This window comes from Protobothrops mucrosquamatus, unplaced genomic scaffold (genome assembly GCF_001527695.2).
Source record: "Protobothrops mucrosquamatus isolate PMUCROS unplaced genomic scaffold, P.Mucros_1.0 scaffold1399, whole genome shotgun sequence".
NCBI lineage: Eukaryota > Metazoa > Chordata > Lepidosauria > Squamata > Viperidae > Protobothrops > Protobothrops mucrosquamatus.
The window spans coordinates 561,582-580,246 of NW_015387584.1; the positions used below are offsets into that span (position 1 = coordinate 561,582).

Here is an 18,665-nt window from a genome sequence, read left to right on the forward strand (position 1 = left end):
AGCTGACTATGCCGAGGCGCCGGCAGCCACAGCCACTCGGTCTTGGAAGGGTTGAGCCTGAGTCTGTTCCTCCCCATCCAGACCCGTACGGCCTCCAGGCAACGGGTCATCACGTCAAGGGCATCGTTGGGGTGGCCTGGGGTGGAAATGTACAGCTGCGTATCATCAGCGTACTGATGGAAATCCACCCCAAAGCCATCATATATGTCCATCATCATGCTTGTTATGTTTCCATTCTATTTCCCTTATTGTGAACCATATTTTGAAATGCTTTCAGGTAGGAAAAAGACTGGGAAATGCACATGTGGGAAACAAGTCCCCCCAAAGAAGCCTGACCCTACAGGAAGAAGTTTAAATTCTCTGAAGTAAAATCTGGGGAAAGAGACTATCGATGGCATTCATTTGGGTATTGTGAATCTCCCCCAGACTTTCTTGAAGGCTGCCTTCACGTCTTTGTTGCGTAAGCTGTAAATGAACGGGTTGGCCAGAGGGTTGACTACTGTATAGAACAATGCATTTGTCTTGTCCCAGTTTGGAATGTGATGAAAGTTGGGTGTGAGGTACATAATGAAAATGGAACCATAGAAGAGGGACACTGACATCAAGTGAGCTGAACAAGTGAAGAAGGCTTTGCATCTCCCTGCAGCTGATCGGATGCGAACTATGGCTGCTCCAATGCCAATATATGAGCTCACAATGACAGCTGTGGTTACTAGCAAATTGGAACCCAATACAGCAGCCACAATGAGTTCATAGACACCTATGTCATTACAGGACATTTTAACAAGTGGTGGCCCATCACAGAAGTAATGGTTGATCACATTATTCCCACAGAAACGTAGCCGAAAGGTGTTGCCAGTGTGTACAATTGCATTGGCAAAGCCAGCTGCATAAGCTCCTATCACTAGCTGGATGCAGAGCTTCTTGGGCATGGCAGTGTGGTAAAGGAGTGGGTTGCAAATGGCCACAAAGCGGTCATAGGCCATGAAGGCCAATAGGAAACATTCAGTGTAGGCCAAACCAGCAGAGAAGAAGAACTGGGCTGCACAACCAGCAAGGGACATGTGGTTGTTGTCAGACACACAGTCAAATAAGATCCGAGGAGTGTAGACCGAGGAGTACCAGATATCCAGGAAGGAAAGGCTGCCCACAAAGAAGTACATGGGTGTGTGCAAGTGGGAATCTATGTAGATCAGGGTTATGAGGCCCAGATTCCCAGTCAGCGTTAGGTTATAGGAGGCCAAGAACAGCACAAAGAAGATTATGCGTAGAAATGGGTCTGTTGTAAACCCAACCAGGATAAAATCAGTAACCAATGTCTGATTGCCTTTCATTTCCGTCATTTTCATAAGCATAACCTGAAAAAGAAATTAAAATTGTGCAGTTTTCAGCCCTGATATAAAGAGTGTATGCTAATGTTTTGAATTGTGTATTGAATGCCCTTTCCTCGACACATTTTGCCCCAGAATACTTTTGCTTCTGCTTTTTTAATATCATGGATATATTATATGATTCAGCATTTACAAAGCCCACATTGCTTAGTAGCTCTCCATGTATTTGCCTAGTCTTTTCTGAAGATTGTCTCAGCATATATGAGTGCTTTATGGACCTTCTGGGAACTTAGACAGTTAACAAGGTTGGGGCTGAAGAGAAACTGGTTGGAAGACCATGAAGAAGACTAATCATACATGCTTTGTCCAACTTCACCGTCATGAAGAAGGCATGACTGTGAAGTTGGAGAAACCATCTATGATTAGTAATAAAAAAACACTTCTACATATTTCTCAAGAGATGTTGCCTTTTTTAATGGGATGAAGTGGAAAGGAGGCATATATTCCATGGATTCCTCCTCCCATGCTCCTTTTTTGTATTTTTTTTCTTTTTGGACTCTTTCCATATGTTTATCATGAATCTTGCTAAAATCCCCAGTAAGCATTGTGGATCACTGATGAAGTTCAAAAGGAGAGAACTTTCTTCCTATCCAGCCCCATTTAAAGGTTGGGTCAAATGAATAAATGATACTAAATTATTGTCAGTCAGCTGAGGCTTTTGACAAAGCTCTTCCTGATTCTCCAGGAAAGCTCTTCTGCCAACAAACACTCTATTTACTCAAATTCTTTGGGGAAAAAATAAAAAGTGATGCTTCAATTGCCACAAGTCCAGAAGTGAAGCAGCTTACTAAGAAGGCCATAAAAGATTCAAAAAAGGTTTTTGCAGCATAGAGATATATATGAACTATAGAACATAGGATTGTTTATACTGTCTTCATCTCCACTCTCCACCTTCCTTGAATTAATGTTTTGTTTCAAACACAGGCATTGATTCTCACATAAAGAAATGCTACAGTAGATGGGTGTGTGGGAAAATGAAATGAGCCCTCCCCTCATTAAGTGTTAAATGGCTCAAAGTGTAAACAAGAAAGCAGAAACTGGAGAGGTGCAGAAAAGGAACTGGGTTAAGGACTGTGATAGGATCTCTGCTGCAGTGCCCGGACCCCAATTCTGCTAAGGAAGGGCTTCTCTTAGTGAAGCAATTCTAACCGTGGCTCTGTGAAGTGTTCAAGTGGCTGAAACAGATGAGTAATCTTGAGCAGGAAAGGCCCAAGGTGGACAAAGGAGAGAATCAGTCAAGGATAGAAGAATAAGAGCAGCATTTGGACCTGAAGGGAATACAAAGTCCATGTTCTGCACTCTGAGAAGGAGGGCTTCCACTTTTTTTTGTGCTTCAGAGACACATCACTGTCTTTGAAGCATATCACTGTGTTATAAAATCACATTTAAATCAATATAATGAATTGTCCCAATATTTTTAATTTTGTAGGGGCCACAAAGGAAAAAGAAATGAAAAAATGAGGGAGTATAACAATGCATTATGTAGTATCCCTAGTTAAGACAAAATCATCCTAATAGGTTATATAGGACTGAAATGGAGAAGAAAGTTTCTTAATCACTTAAACAATGGCAACCCCCCCCCCCCAAATCCGAAGCCTAGAGGCACTCTTGTTGCAACAGAAGCTGGTTGGTAAGAGAAGGCATGAAACTATGTAGATGGATTTGGCACAGACTTCTGCTTATAAAGATAAACTGCAAGTGAGGAAAGAGACATTATAAATAACCGATCAGGTCCCCATTTTGCATGTATAAATTTTACAATAGATGTATTCTCAGTCCATAAAAAGAGGGGGGAAATAATGCCTATGTCAATGCTGCAAATACTGTATATTCTTGCTTTGACAATATGCAGAACTGTCTGGTATTTTTATAGTTAAACCAGGCAACAGGGAAAAAGGGAGGAGAATTAAGGATAGCCCGGGAAAAAGAAACGGGAAGTAAATCACATCTTCCAAGTTGATTGGAAGATGTGAACCATGACCCCAAAATAAGGGGGGGGGAATGCTTAGAATGTATATGCGTAACAGAAGAGAAGCCAGACCTAAGCATTTCCACCATGCTGTACTGACGTCTCTGTAACCTTAATAAATGCTTTTAGGAGAAAATATGCCTGAAAGTCCTTTTAAGTGTTTCGTTAATCAGACTCATGACAGCCTACTTATTTGATCTGAACTATAGATATATCAGCATCTCACAAGGCAGGTAAATAATGGATTCTGCTATGGAAAATGAAAAAAAATAGTAAGTTTTGAACAGTGGAAATGAATGGCATTTTTCTGCCTTATAGCTTTAGCCTCTGGGAGCAGAACCAAAAATTCCTCTAAACTAGTCCAGTTGTTTTAAATGTTGCAAAGAACTGAATACCACAAACTCTAGCAAGTCACCATCATAAGGAACATTTCCCTATAACTGGCAAGGAACTGATGCATAAATTGTGTATCTTTTTAAGCAGGTAAGAGTATCTTCCTTAAAAAAAATTGCTAGCAATTTATATCTAGATTCCTGTGACCCTGAGATGCATTTTGTTAATGTCTACATTTGTATACATGAACCTACACAGATCATTGTATTAATGGGGAAATCATGTTGTATTTAAATTATCTGTTGAGTAAAATTCTTTCCAATCAGCTCAAGACAATACAGTTGGTTTCTCCCCATTCTTTTTACTACTTTTTACTACTAGAGCAGGGGTCTCCAACCTTGACAGCTGTACTAGAGTGTTGTGAGGTATCATAGGCTAAGTAAATGTGACAAAATTAAATATAAGTCAATGAACTCCACAGCTGAGTAGGATGTGAACCTGACTCGCTGCCTTAATCATTGCTTGGTAGTCTATTACATGCCAGTTTTTGTAGTCTATTACATGCCAGTTTTGGACAAAGTCTCAAATTGGAAGGAGGAAGGCGAGCCCATTCACGTTCTGCATATGGAGAAGATGGTCTCTGTCACATATACATAATTAGTTCATCCAAAGAGTTTGCCCTCACAAAACTAATCTCGTCAAATTAGTATGTGAAGATGTTCCCAGTTCCCATTCTCAGCCTTATTTTTTTGGCTCATGACTCTCCTCCCCTTAATCTGTTTTGGGAATATTAGAATTAGATTCAATAGAGTCAAGCTTACCACCAGTGTTTTAAAATCAAACATCTTCCAATTTACTGCCAATATCGCTATTATTAACATTTTGCCTTTCATACATTAGCTGAGTTTTCAATAGAACTTCAACTCCATTTCATAATTTCAGTTCAGTTAATGTTCTGTTGCTGCGCTGTTCCCTTTTTTAATTTTTGAAGAATCCAATGCCTCAACCAAGCATTCTTAATCTGGCACCCCCTCTCCCAACTCACATGTATCCAAATAAATATCTAAACAATTCTTTGGATTTTCTTTTGTTCTTGTTAGCTGCACTTTTGTCTTTTTTCTTTTACATCGCTGAATACATTAAACACGAAGATGTAAAAGGTTGAATGTTGGAGCCAACAAAAAGTGAAGAGGAAAATTGGGCAAAACCTAAATGTTGTTCCTCTGTTTCTGTTGTTGACGTTAATGCCAATTTGGTCGATAGCCTGCTGACCTTTTGAGTTTCCAAGGAGCCACAGCCTTTGTTAAAGGATGCATAGGGGGCACATGCATGATGCAATTTACAAAGTTATGGTCTTTCGTAGGCATAACGTAAACCCCATATAGCATTCGGTGGGAATTAGTTCCACACACTGTATGTGAGCATAGAAGAGTGCTGGTATAACAGATGCAAGGTCAGCTTATGAACTGTTTCTGCCCTCAAAGCAATCAACTGGAAGTGAATTACAGTACTTCAAAATAGCAGACAGTGAAGGTTTGGGCTCTCTGATTCTAATTCACAGGGTACTGTAAGCACCAAGTTGGGAAAGACAGAATGAGTTAATTTTACCAAACCAAAGCAATACCTGGTATCACACTTATCACCTGCACTCCAGTAAGATACTCTGCAGCTGAAATTTGCTGCTTTGTTCCATGATGCCTTCAGCAGTCAACCTTTTACATCTTAAATGTTTAACCTATTCAATTCTTTAGGGTAAGCCAAGCTATGTCTAAATCTCTTTCCTCTAATCCCTAAAATATCCTGATCTGACATGATGATGACATTTATTGAAAAGCTTCTTATCTTTCTGAATCCTTGAAAACCTTCTCCAGAAATTAAGACCATCTGAACAGTTCCTGTAGCACCTGAGGGTTCTATGAGGCATACCATTCTCTAGCTTTCCTAAGCTTTGGAGCTATAACTTGATTTCACTGTCATGCAGTGCTCTTTATGCAGGAAAGTCCATGAAAATACATTTATTCCAACATGGTTTTAGTTGTTCTCTTTGATTGACCCAGCATTTATGATTCAAAAGTAGCTTCCCTCTCCCAATTTCATGAGAAAAAACCAGACACACTTTTGGTAGAAAATCTAAACAGGGTTCCTCCCCAAAATTGGAGGTGGGGGGGGAAGAAGCAGAATAATTTTCTCCCTTTTAGCAAGAGTCCCAAGCTGGTTGCCTTGAGTTGGCTGTGCTGCTCTATCTTTCAACCTATCCTTGAATGATATCCTTGGATCACTTAAGCACAAGCAACATCATGGGTGGCTGCTCTGTGTTGTTTTATAAACTGGTTCTTTCTTTGACATAATTTTCTTGTGACCAAAGAGCATGCGGATGCCCCTCCCTGATGCCATTCACTGACCACATTTCCTGCCAGTGGAGCAGCAGAAAAGATCTGCTCTCATTTACCTTGTACAGCTGCAAGCTATGCAACCAATGTTCTCAGGTGACTCATCTCATCAGCGAGTTATCTTTTGCTTAGATCTAGGTTTACTCTCTCTTTTCCTCAAACAGTGTTCACTTTCCACTTCATGAAGGTCAGCAGTTTACGTAAATAACCATTTCAAAGGAAATGTTGTCAAAAGCTTCCGCTGTCTTGTTCTCAGAACTACACTTGGACTTCATCTTCTATCCTCATTCTAAGGTCCTTGTCAGTGGCAATATTAAATCCTGCTGTCTTTTAGAGAAAGTGAGAAGAAATTGAGTGGCCATCAAGTCAGATCCAAACTGGGGGAACAATTGAAGCTTAGGGGGCAACTCTCTAAATTATGTCCAGAGGCATCAAACTTACCTTAACAAAGCCAAGTTCATTTTCCCTTTAAGTCTGTTTGGACAAGCCCATATATTGGCTTATATGGGAGTCTTATGTCTTCCTGAGCAAGATGCCCACAATAGTCCTTCAAATTAGGCAATCCCAGTTCCCTGTGGAAGCATTTGATGATTTGAAGTGGGAATATTAATATGATGCCAAAGGGTTTTGTTTTTTTACCTTAACTCCTCCAAAGGGAGTTTTATCTAAGAAAAGATTCCCTGAGGCTACTAAGTTCTTTAGATAAACACTTATCTTCCGCCTTGAGGCCATTTAGAAATTCAGCTGCACTCATCACTTGTCCAGACCTTTTCTGGAAAAAACTCTGAAATGCAGATTTGGTAATAAGCAGAGAAAAGAAACACAAAATTAAAAATGCAAATGTATATCATTTCTGAAATAGTGTAAGAGAAGAGCAGCCAGAGTTGGGGGTGGTGGAGTTAAATGAATCATCAGCCTAGAATTGTTATGTTCCCACTAATGGTCCAAGTCCAACCCCTCTTAAATTCCATTTGTTATGTCCTGGGACTGTGAGTGACAGATCAGATGCAGGAAGCTGCAGAGAGACCCAGGCAGACCCAGGCAGAGAGACCCAGGCAGACCAGGAAGCTGCAGAGAGACCCGGGCCAGACAGGCTGTCTCCAGCCTATTGTGCACGCGCAAAGCGGGAAAATACGTTGCATTTATTGGCTGATGCTGTTCCCTGCAAAAGGGTATAAAAGGGATCCGCACCATTTTGTGTTGTTCTGTTGAAGCTTGAATAAAGAAGCAACTGTTGTTACTCCTGCCGCGTCTCAATGCCTTACCAATGCACAGAACCGAACACCATTGACCGTTATTTGGTGCCAATTTAGTACTGAACTTTAGTTGACTAGATTCTTGTGTATAGGCTTGAGCAATGAAACAGTTATAACAGTTGCCCATGAAACGGTTATAACTCTGACACAACAAGAAGAACCAAATTAAAAACTGCTCAAACTTTTTTAAAATCTGAATTTAAAAACAAATTGTGCCAAATGTTTTGAGGAGAGAGAGCAAAAAGACCAAGGACTCTTCCAAAAGATGTCATTGGGAGCAGCAGGACGGCAAGATTTCTGTTTCTTTCTGCAATTCACAGAATAATATTCTGCAAAATAAGCTATTGGGCAACTATGATAGAAGCTGATCCTTGGCTGTGGATTGTTGCACTGTACGTGCAGTGTACCTTTTCATTGGTGCAGAAGATTGAAGAAATTCTTGAGAATATTAAATCCCCCTACAGTCTGCATAGATTCCTCTTCGATGACAATCCCCAACATCCCACCTGCCAGAATCCAGTTTGACTCCTGGTGGTTGCAGAAACAATTCCATGTGATTTTTCTAGGCAACATTCTCAGAAATGGCTTCTCATGATTATAAATCCATAAATATATTCCTGATTCTTCTGTTTCTTTCATCTTCAGCTACATTTATTGAGAATAAATTAGAAAACTTCTAGGATGTTCTCTATGACTTGTGTGGTGAAGGGAAAATACCAGCCTCCTTGTGAGCAAGCTACAACACCAAAACATGAAAGCCTGCAGACTCAGTGCCTTCTAAGCATAAAAGCTTTCATATGTTTGAGAGGAGAACACCTCTTTCCAAGAACAGCCAAGTTTCAGCAGTGTACACTAGGTCAGCCCCCTCATTTGTGATCACGTCACAGATGAGGACAGCCTTATAGGAGATCAACTTAGCATTCAGCAGCAGTAGCTGAAAACTCAGCCCTTCAAAGTTCTACTGACCTGTAGCTAAGTGGAACAAGCCACAAGATCAACCTATTTGGGGCCTTTCCCTGAGAGTGGCCATCCCACTATCTTCCATCGTAACTCCCTTACCCATCAAAACAGTGATGTTCTGGCCTGTCCTCAATCTCCCAGAAAACCTCTCCCCAATCCACAGCATCTGATCAGGGACTAATACCATCCTGTTGATCAATTCATTTTCCCCCAAATTCACATTATGTCATCCTTTCAAGGTAAGCCAGTTGACAAAACAGACTCCACAAGTTTTCATGGGAACTCTACTTTATTGAAAAGGGCTGCAGTAACACAACCAATAAATGTGTGACTGTGTTTCCCCTTCCCTCCCTCTTATACCCAGTAAATAATGGTGGAGTCAACCTGAGCTTCTTTCCTATTATATTTGTTTTCCTGATTTAATGCATAATTTTATTTTCCTAGCCATTTCTGAAAAAAAAAAAAATCAATTTCCTCTCATGGCATTCTTCACCTTCTCTCCTGCCTTCTCCTAAGGCAGTGGTTCTCAACCTTTTTAATGCCGCGACCCCAACCGGTCGTAAGTCGAGGACTAAACCGGTCGTAAGTCGAGGACTAAACTGGTTGTAGTTGAGGACTACCCAACCGGTTGTAAGTCGAGGACTTTCCCTGCCCGGGAGCGCCGCGCATGCGTGGTTCCGCCCCCTGCGCCGGCCGAGGCATAGCTGGCAAGCGGCAGAGATGGAGCAGGCCGACCACCAGCTGGCCCAGCCCAAGGGAGGTAAGGCACCCGCTGGAAAAGGGAAAAAAAATGGCAGACAAAAAAAAGGCGGACAAAAAAAATGGCGGACAGCCTTGCTTGGCGACCCCCGTGAAATGGTCGATCGACCCCAAATGGGGTCCCGACCCACAGGTTGAGAACCACTGTCCTAAGGGTTCATCTGATCCTGTCTGCCCCTCCTCCTCTGCCTCCTTCAGGCTGTCCCTCCCCTCTGGCCAGCAGCATCTTCCCTCTGCCATTTTGTTTGGTGCTGCAGGAAAAACAGGTGCCTGGTTCCCATGAGGCAGCTGCCTCTCATTCTTGCCAAGTGCTTTGGGATGCATTTGTAGAAGTAGATTCCATATAAACTTAGTTCCTGAGTTTATGAAAGGGGGGGGATCTGTAATTAAAAATCAAGGCTAGTCGTCTTCTGATGAAGCCGTTGTCCCTGGAAGCAGGAGTGTTTATGGTATAGGCTTGCTTGGTCTCAGGAGACATGGAGGAACTACTTGTAAATTCTCTTTTCTGCCCTTGGAAGAATTTCAGACTATAGGCACTGAGTACCGTGTGGCCCTAACCTGTCACTTTGGTAACTTGATAGGTGGCTAAATGTTATATCAAGGTAACTAACAAAACAGTAAATCAACCCCACCCGACCTTCATTTAAAAAGAGGAATTTGTGATTGTCTTTTGTGCCAGACTGTGGTACTAGCAGGAAGAGGAAACAAAGCTGGGGAAATCCATGAATGGCTGTGCTTAAATTAGCCCATGTGAAATCTAGAAAGATTTGCTGTTCAGATTGCTATGACAGGTGTTAGGTATTGAATCAATGCAGTTAAGGCTGGAATGCATTTCTCCCAATTTGAGAAGTGAATGCGCATGTGAACGTGGTTGTGAGAACACCCTATGCTAATTTTCAAATTGTGGGTATAGATTGAGAGAAAGTTAGGCATATTTTTCTTCCATAAGTATTTGCCTTTCCCATACACAAATTTTCTTATGATCGTCTAATCTAGTGATTTTATTTACATTCTACCTACTCTTTTTAATTCTTTTTCTCTGCTTGTATATATAACTTTGAGGATACTACTAGATAGGAAAAGTTGAGGGAAGATGCATTCATGGGAAACAGCTATTAAACAAAATGAGTGTGGACATTTTGAGGACATGTTGCCTTTCTCACTGTTGGTTGGAAGGAAGGAAGGAAGGAAGGAATGAAGGAAGGAAGGAAGGAAGGAAGGAAGGAAGGAAGGAAGGAAGGAAGGAAGGAAGGAAGGAAGGAAGGAAGGAAGGCTCACACTAGAGGCTAGAGGTTAATTTTTGCATCTGCAATCTAATTTGAGTAAAGAATATATCAATGCCATTCTTTTCTGTGCTAGAAATTTTCCCCAGACTTTCTTGAAGGCTGCCTTCACATCTTTATTGCGTAAACTGTAAATCAAAGGATTGACCAGAGGGTTGACTACTGTATAGAACAAGGCATTTGCCTTGTCTGAACTTGGAGTGTGTTGAGAGTTGGCCCTGGAGTACATGATGAGAATGGAGCCATAAAAAAGGGTGACTGAGACCAGGTGGGCCGAACAAGTGAAGAAGGCTTTGCGTCTCCCTGTGGCTGAGCGAATGTGGACTATGGCTGCCCCAATACCAATGTAGGAACTCACAATGATAGCTGTGGTTACTAGCAAATTACAACCAATGGTAGCTTTCAGGATGAGTTCGTGTACTTGTGTGTCATCACAGGCCATCTTCACAAGTGGTAGTACATCACAAAAGTAGTGGTTTATGATATTATTACCACAAAAGTGTAGACGGAAGGTGTTACCAGTGTGTGCAATTGAATTGGCAAATCCCACTACATAAGATCCCACCACCAGCTGGATGCAGAGCTTCTTGGGCATGGCAGTGGCATAAAGAAGTGGGTTGCAGATGGCCACAAAGCGGTCATAGGCCATGGAGGCCAGTAAGAAACATTCAGTGAAGGTTAATCCAGCAGAGAAGAAGAACTGGGCTGTGCAACCAGCAATGGTCATGTGATTGTTCTTGGACACACAGTCAGACAAGATCCGAGGAGTGTAGACCGAGGAGTACCAAATATCCAGGAAGGAAAGGCTGCCCACAAAGAAGTACATGGGTGTGTGCAAGCGGGAGTCCAGGTAGATCAGGGACATGAGGCCCAGGTTCCCAGTCAATGTTAGGATGTAGGAAGCCAAGAACAGCACAAAGAAAATTATGCGTAGAAATGGGTCTGTTGTAAACCCAACCAAGACAAACTCAGTAACCAGTGTCCAATTGCTTTCCACTTCCATCATTTTCATAAGTGTAACCTGTTTAGAGTGGAAAGAGAAATATTTTGCAGTTCTCAGTCCCACAACAGATAATTCATGTTATGATTTTGAAGCATAGGTTGAAAAATACCCTATTTGATATCCTGTCCCAAACTATTTTGCCCCAAACTAATTTTGCTTCTAGTTTTTGAACATTCCATAAATATGTACAGGATTCATGCTTGAATTGGATGTACTCCATGATTTTTGCCAAAACTACCCAAAGAAGGTACTAACCTTATCTGACTGAGTATTGTGATGAGTGTAGGCAACAGTTTTCATCTAGAAAAATGTCACAGATGGGTGGAGGAATAAAATTTATCATATTTTCAGAAAGAGTTAAATTATGTGAGATCAAATTTGGGTCGGTCACCGGGAGCAGAGTTTTACTCTTCTGAGCTTCTGGACTCATGCTGGAGCCCATCTACAGGGAACTTCTCTGTACTGGAATACGTGCTTTGGGCTGTGCTGTGCTTTCCTATGGGCTGATTGGTGTGTTGATGGCTGGGGATTGGCTGTCACTTCCTCGTGCTGCCAAGCCCTCAGCTCCTAAGTATTTGATAAACTGGTGGTAAATCAGCACTCCTGTTAACTGACAAGGAGCCTGTTTCCCAGATTCAGTCATTTCCCTGGCTGTCTTTGTACCTGCATGGTCAATGAACTTAGTTGCTGTGAAACTAAACGAGTGTCCTTGTTCATTGTAACGTGAAGCTACCAGTGAGTTTAGTTTTCCTTTTCTGACCTCTCACGTGTTCTTGCAATCTGGTGGTTAGCTTCCTCCCCTTCTGTCCTACATAGTCACAGGGGCAATCCATGCAGGGGATCCGGTAGATTACCTTGGAAGTATCTCCACCTCCAAATGATGTTTACAATGCATAATTTGTCCTTGTACAGTAGCCTCTGGGCAGTGTGCGATGCCCACTTGCAGATCTTGGAAGCTGCATTCTACTGCTTCCAAAATGTTTTTGATGCATGGCAGGGTGTGCTATATAGTTCGTCTTATACCTTCTTTTTTCTTTTCTCTCCTTTTTGTGCCTGTAATAAATGCTTGTGCTTGAATTGTGCTTGCATTGTTCATGTTGTTCTCTCCAGTTGTTAAGGACACACATTTAATTTTGCAGCTACTAAGATTGTTGGCCATGCAGGTACAAAGATAGTATTATAAAATCGCTTTTAAATCAATATAGTGAACCATCCCAATATTTTTAAAACTTTAATTTTGTAAGGACTACAAAGGAAAAAAGAAATAAAAGGAGGGTTTATAACAATGCAATCTATAATATCCCAAATTAAGGCAAACAAAATCATCCAATACAGCTGATCAGAGTTGGATGGATAAGGTCTCTTGTTGACTTGGAGAAAGAAACAGCAAAGCCCAAGAATTGCTCAGACTGCAACACCTGCTGCTTTTGGGGGGAAGGCTAAAAGTGTATCTAAACAATTGCATAGATTGTTTCCTTTATTCACGTTTGCTATCCTTTTATCGTCTTTCTTTTACACCACTTATTAACAGTGCACTAAAACTGGAACCTTTATAAGATGGGGAGATTATTTGTGCAATAAAATTGAGGTTTGCATGTTTATTTTTGTTGCTAATATTAATGCCAATTGTGTTGACATCTCCGGCTGAGGCTTCAGGACTCCAAGGAGTTGTGCCTTTTGTTAAAGGCAGGGTAAGGGTCCACGGAGGGGCTTAGTTTATAATATTATTCACCTCTGTAGGCATTGACCCCATACTGAATACAGTATGAGTAACTTCCACATATGTGGGTGTACAAGAGCTTTGAAAGAGAATGACTGTTAACAGAGATGCAAGGGTTAGCATATGAAAATTTCCTGCCCTCAACACAATGGACAGGAGGGCAATCCCCCCCCAAAAAAAATCAGAATTATTTCAAAGTTCCAGAGAGTGATGACTTGGTGATTGTGGGAGCTATAATTTTAACATGTAGAAGGCAACTTTTTGGGAAAGACAAAATTAGCAGATTCCACAAAATCAGAGCAAATATCAAGTGTCTTTTCTACCATAATACTAATAAAATAGTATTACAATAGCAGTAGTAGTACAATAGAGTAATGGATCCATCTTTGCTGACGTAAATTACTTGGTTCTGGGACACCTTCAGTATTCAACCTTTTAAATCTTACAGTACTTGCTTAATGCATTCAAATTCCTTAATTAACATAAACTACCTCAAGTCCAAATCCTTCCCTCTAAACCATAAATTACTGCGATGTCCATATTATCTAATACAAGGATGTTCTTCTTCTTCTTAATAATAATAATAATAATAATAATAATAATAATAATAAAGTTGGAAGGTACCTTGGAGGTTATCTAGTCCAACCCCCTGCTCAGGCAGGAAACCCTATACCATTTTCTTTGTTGAAAAACTCATATTTCTGGACCCTTGAAATCCCCCTCCAGAAAATGACAGCATTTCAACATTTCTTGTACCTTCTTTGAAGTTTCTATTTGTCATACAATCCTCTAGCTCGCAAGAGCACAGGGTTATAACTCAGGTTCAATCTCAGGCATCACTCTGTGCAGGAAATTATAGAGAACCACATTTAATCCTAATTTTATTTGATTGTCCCCCAAAGAGGATGGTTCTGAAGTCAGCTTCCACCATGCAAGGACCTGCTTCTGGGGGGGGAATCAGAAATCGGAAAGATGAACCACTTCTGAACACCTTCTTCTGTTCAAAGAAGGGCAGGACTGGACCCGTGTGAGCCTGCCTCTGACAGCCTTGGCTGTCAGATGTGAGAAGAGGGGCCACGGGAGGACTAGTATAGACCTAGCTCCTAGAATGGCAGAAGCTTAGGAGACATCTACATAAATTATGCCACAAGACATCAAACTTACCTGAATGAAGCTAAATACAGTTTCCTGTTAAGATCTTTTGAAAAAGCCAACCAATTAGCCTATATGGGAGTCTTATTTTTCCCCAAGTAAAATAACCATGTGGCTCCTTCCTGAGATTAGACAGTCTCATTTTCCTATGGAAGCAGTTGCAAGCTCTTGACAATCTGAAATGGGAATATTATTATAACACCAAAATATTTTTTCCTAATGCTCCCAAGGGAGTTTTTTCTTGTGTAAGAAAAAAAACACTCTCCCTTGTGCTGGCTGAGTTCTCCAGGTAAACAATTCACTTCTACCTTGAGGGCACTTGGAAACTCAGCTGTAATCATCACTTGCCTTGGAGCCTTTTCAGGAAAAAAAAAATCAAATTATTGGTAATAACCAGTCTTTTGTTGCTTTTGTGATTATTTGTTCATTTACCAAACAAGGAAACAGCCAAAGGGAAAAAAAATGAATTGAAAGCAAAAAGATAGACACGAGAATCAGATATGGGAAGAAAGGATTTTTATTGCATTTTTAGAAAAAAAATGATAAATTACTGTGTAAATGAAAGGAAAGAATATGAAATTGATTGATTTATTCAAGGTTAAATATATTATATTCTTCTTTCTTCTAACTTAACAGACTTTTGCTGATTATGTTTGAATGATGTGGCTTTATTATTTGTTACCTATGTAGCGGAGTTGGGGTGAGAATGGGGCCAGCTGAGAGGCTTTGCAGGAGCCCTGCCGATTTGGCAGGAAGATGAAGAGCTCCAGCAGCTGCCATGGGTCTGGCGGTGGGGCATGGCTCGGAGGAGGGAAGAAAAAGGAGGAGGAAGCCGATAGAAGGGAGGAAGGGAGGAAGAGAGAAGGCTTGGTGGAGCTTGCCGTTCTGAGCCAGCTGATTGAAGAGAGAGTAAGAAGCTGGGGTTTTTGCATTTGCTTTTTTTTTTGCTTCGTTACAGGCAAGCCGGATGAAAGGGAAAGGGATAGAGAGAGTGAGAGTAATTGCTGGAGCTGTTTGCTGGAAGTAGGCCAGGCAGAGGGAGAGAGAGTGGGAGTAGCTTGCCAGAGCTGTTTGTTTGAAGCAGGCCAGGCAGAGAGAGAGAGAGGGTGGGGTGGGGTGGGGGGAAAGTGAAGTTTTATTGTTTCTTTCTCTTTCGATGTGGGCAGGCCAGACGAAGAGAGGGAGAGAGGGTAGTTTGGGGAGTTTTAATTCCTTTCCCTCGTTGGAGTAAGTTAGGCAAAGGGAGAGTTAGGAAAGAGTTTGACATATGCCTTTTAGTGGGAGGTAAGGTTTTTTTTTCTTTATAGGATCAGCTGGGGGAGATAAAAAGGGATTCCATGGAATGAGATCAGAGAGGGGTGAGGAGAGTAGACAAGGGAGGCTTCTGCCAGCACCAGAGATTGATTGCCATCATTCTAGGCAAGTTGTTGTCATCAAAGACGGATTAACATTGTCCTGGGCAAGTTGTTGCCACCAGAGACTGGCTACCATTGTTTTAGGCAAGTTATTGCCACCAGAGACTGGCTACCATTGTTTTAGGCAAGTTGCTGTCACCAGAGACTGGCTACCATTGTTTTAGGCAAATTGCTGTCACCAGAGACTGACCGCCATTGTTCTAGGCAAGTTGCCATCACTAGAGGCTAATTAACATCATTCTGGGCTAGTTGTTGTCATTAGAGATTGACTACCATCTTCCCTGTAAGTTCTTATTGCCTGAGATCAACCACCATCATCCCACGTGAGACACCATCGAGAGAGAGCAACCATCACCACCCCATGTGCATGGCTGTCAATCATGACTGAATACCACTGTGTTATGTGCCCTGTTAGGCAGAGGTGCCAACATGAGAGACCTCCTTGGGCTGGTGGCCACTTGGAGGGTAGGTCGGGAGGGCCCAGACTTAAGTGGTCCCTACGGGAGTGGCACTACACCTATTTGTTAATAGATAAAAACAGGAGATTATGGCATGAATGGTTGGTTAAAATGTTAGAGAAGTTGATAATTTATATTTCTTTTTCCATTCTCCTTTCTCTCTCTCTCTCTCCCCCCCCAACACACACATTTTTCTTAGTTTGTATTAATTTTTTATCTTTGTATTTTTAAACTTCAATAAAAATTATTATGAAAAAGTAATACTGCAAATAGAAAGATCTCATATCTATCTTTTTGCCTTCAGTTTATAATTTTCGAAGAAGGGAACCAGATACTATTAGCCACAATGTCAGAAATGTCAGCAATGATGTCTGATTCTGTGGACAGACTATGTCCAAAAGATGTTAAATCTGATGCAGAAATACTAGAACCAGAAACACTGGATAATTTCTTTTTTAAAAAATAGTGTGGATTACAAAACAAAGAAGGTGATCAAAATAGAATTACAAATGGCAAGCCAAGAGAATGACTGTGACAAGGACTTTTTATTGAATATCCATAAGAAGCTGGTTAAAACTTTGAAAATCATAGCAGAAATATAAATGACAAATCAAGACAATGGCTGTTTGCTTAATTTGCAAAAGAGGTCTGTTAAAGCCTCAAAGAAGCCTCTGGGATGGGAAAAAGAAAAATTGCAGAAGGACCAAAGCCAGAGACAACATCTGAATGAGTTAAAGTTCAAGATTATTAGAAGTAAAAGGAAGGAGTATGGAGTTGGTTTGGTTATTATAGAATAGAGCTGGAAGGGACCTTGGAGGTCTTCTAGTCCAGCCCCCCGCTTAAGCAGGAGTAAGTCCTATACCATCTCAGACAAGTGTCTATCTAGCCTCTTCTTAAAAATCTCCAGTGATGGAGCACCCACTATTTCAGGAGGCAAGCTCTTCCACTGGTTGTTTGTCCTCACTGTCAGGAAGTTTCTCCTTAATTCTAGGTTTCTTCTATAATAATAATAATAATAAAGTTGGAAGGGACCTTGGAGGTCATCTAGTCCAACTCCCTGCTCAGGCTGGAAACCCTATACCAATTCAGACAAATGGCTGTCCAATCTCTTCTTAAAGACTTCCAGTGTTGGAGCATTCACAGCTTCTGGAGGCAGGCTGTTCCACTGATTAATTGTTCTAAGGGTCAGGAAGTTTCTCCTTAGTTCTAGGTTGCTTCTCTCTTTGGTTAGCTTCCACCTGTTGCTCCTTGTCCTGCCTTCAGGTGCTTTGGAGAATAGCTTGACTCCCTCTTCTTTGTGACAGCCCCTGAGATATTGGAACACTGCTATCATGTCCCCCCTCATCCTTCTCTTCATTAAACTAGACATACCCAATTCCAGCAACTGTTCCTTGTATGTTTTAGCCTCCAGTCCCCTAATCATCTTTGTTGCTCTTCTCTGTACTCTTTCTAGAGTCTCAACATCTTTTTTACATCATGGTGACCAAAACTGGATGCAGTATTCCAAGTGTGGCCTTACCAAGGCATTATAAAGTGGTATTAATACTTCACGTGATCTTGATTCTATCCCTCTATTAATGCAGCCTAGCACTGTGTTGGCTTTTTTGGCAGCTGCAGCACACTGCTGGCTCATATTTAAGTGATTGTCCACTAGGACTCTGAGATCCCTCTCACAGTTACTATTATTGAGCAAGGTACCTCCTATACTATACCTGTACATTTGGTTTTTCTTGCCTAAATTCACCGTTGAATTTCATTTTGTTAGATAGTGCTGTGTTCATGTCTGTCAAGATCCTTCTATATCTTAAGCCTATCTTCTGGAGTGTTGGCTATTCCTGCCAGCTTGGTGTTGTCTGCAAATTTGATGAGTTCCCCATCTATCCCCTCATACAAATCATTGATGAAGATGTTGAAGAGCACTGGGCCCCAAACAGAGCCCTGGGGCACCCCTCTACTCACTTCCCTCCATGTAGATGCAGTTCCATTGAGGACTACATACTGAGTACGGCTGGTCAGCCAGCTATGAATCCATCTGGTGGTGAGCTGTCTAACCCACATTTTTCTATCTTATCAAGTAGTAGGTTGTGATCTACTTTATCAAATGCCTTATTGAAGTCCAAATAAATTATATCTACAGCATTCCTCTGGTCCACTAATTTTTTCACTTGGTCAAAGAATGCAATAAGATTTGTCAGGCATGATCTGTTTTTGACAAACCCATGTTGGCTTTTGGTAATGACTTTGTTTGCCTCTAGGTGTTTGCTGATTCATTGTTTGATTATCTTTTCCAGAATCTTCCCAGGTATTGAGGTGAGGCTGATAGGTCTGTAATTTCCTGGATCTATTTTTTTCCCTTTTTTGAAGATGGGAACTACATCGGAGCTGCTGGGACGTTCTATATTGCATCAGTTGCTGCTAGAACTGTAAGTTTTGGGAGGATCCACCAGGAAAGTAGCTAGGCCCTGATTGGATCTCCATCTCATTTATAGTGTATTTATTTTGCATTTAAACTCCATTTCAACTCCTGCCGGAGCTGCTGGGACGTTCTATATTGCATCAGTTGCTGCTAGAACTGT

The 18,665-nt window shown here is 41.3% G+C and overlaps 2 protein-coding genes across 2 annotated transcripts; both read right to left on the bottom strand.

Annotated features, from left to right (window-relative positions):
• Nucleotides 1-398: 398 nt before the first annotated feature.
• Nucleotides 399-1,334, bottom strand: LOC107292655 (olfactory receptor 9G4-like). The gene has a single exon (XM_015821766.1). The coding sequence runs from the start codon at nt 1,332-1,334 to the stop codon at nt 399-401; it is 936 nt and encodes a 311-aa protein (XP_015677252.1).
• A 9,017-nt stretch (nt 1,335-10,351) lies between these two features.
• On the bottom strand, nt 10,352-11,344 carry LOC107292656 (olfactory receptor 9G4-like). The gene has a single exon (XM_015821767.1). The coding sequence runs from the start codon at nt 11,342-11,344 to the stop codon at nt 10,352-10,354; it is 993 nt and encodes a 330-aa protein (XP_015677253.1).
• Nucleotides 11,345-18,665: the final 7,321 nt, after the last annotated feature.

Bases quoted from the DNA above. Each gene is read 5' to 3' on its own strand.
- LOC107292655 (XM_015821766.1), bottom strand. From the start codon at position 1,334: ATGAAAGGCAATCAGACATTGGTTACTGATTTTATCCTGGTTGGGTTT.
- LOC107292656 (XM_015821767.1), bottom strand. From the start codon at position 11,344: ATGGAAGTGGAAAGCAATTGGACACTGGTTACTGAGTTTGTCTTGGTT.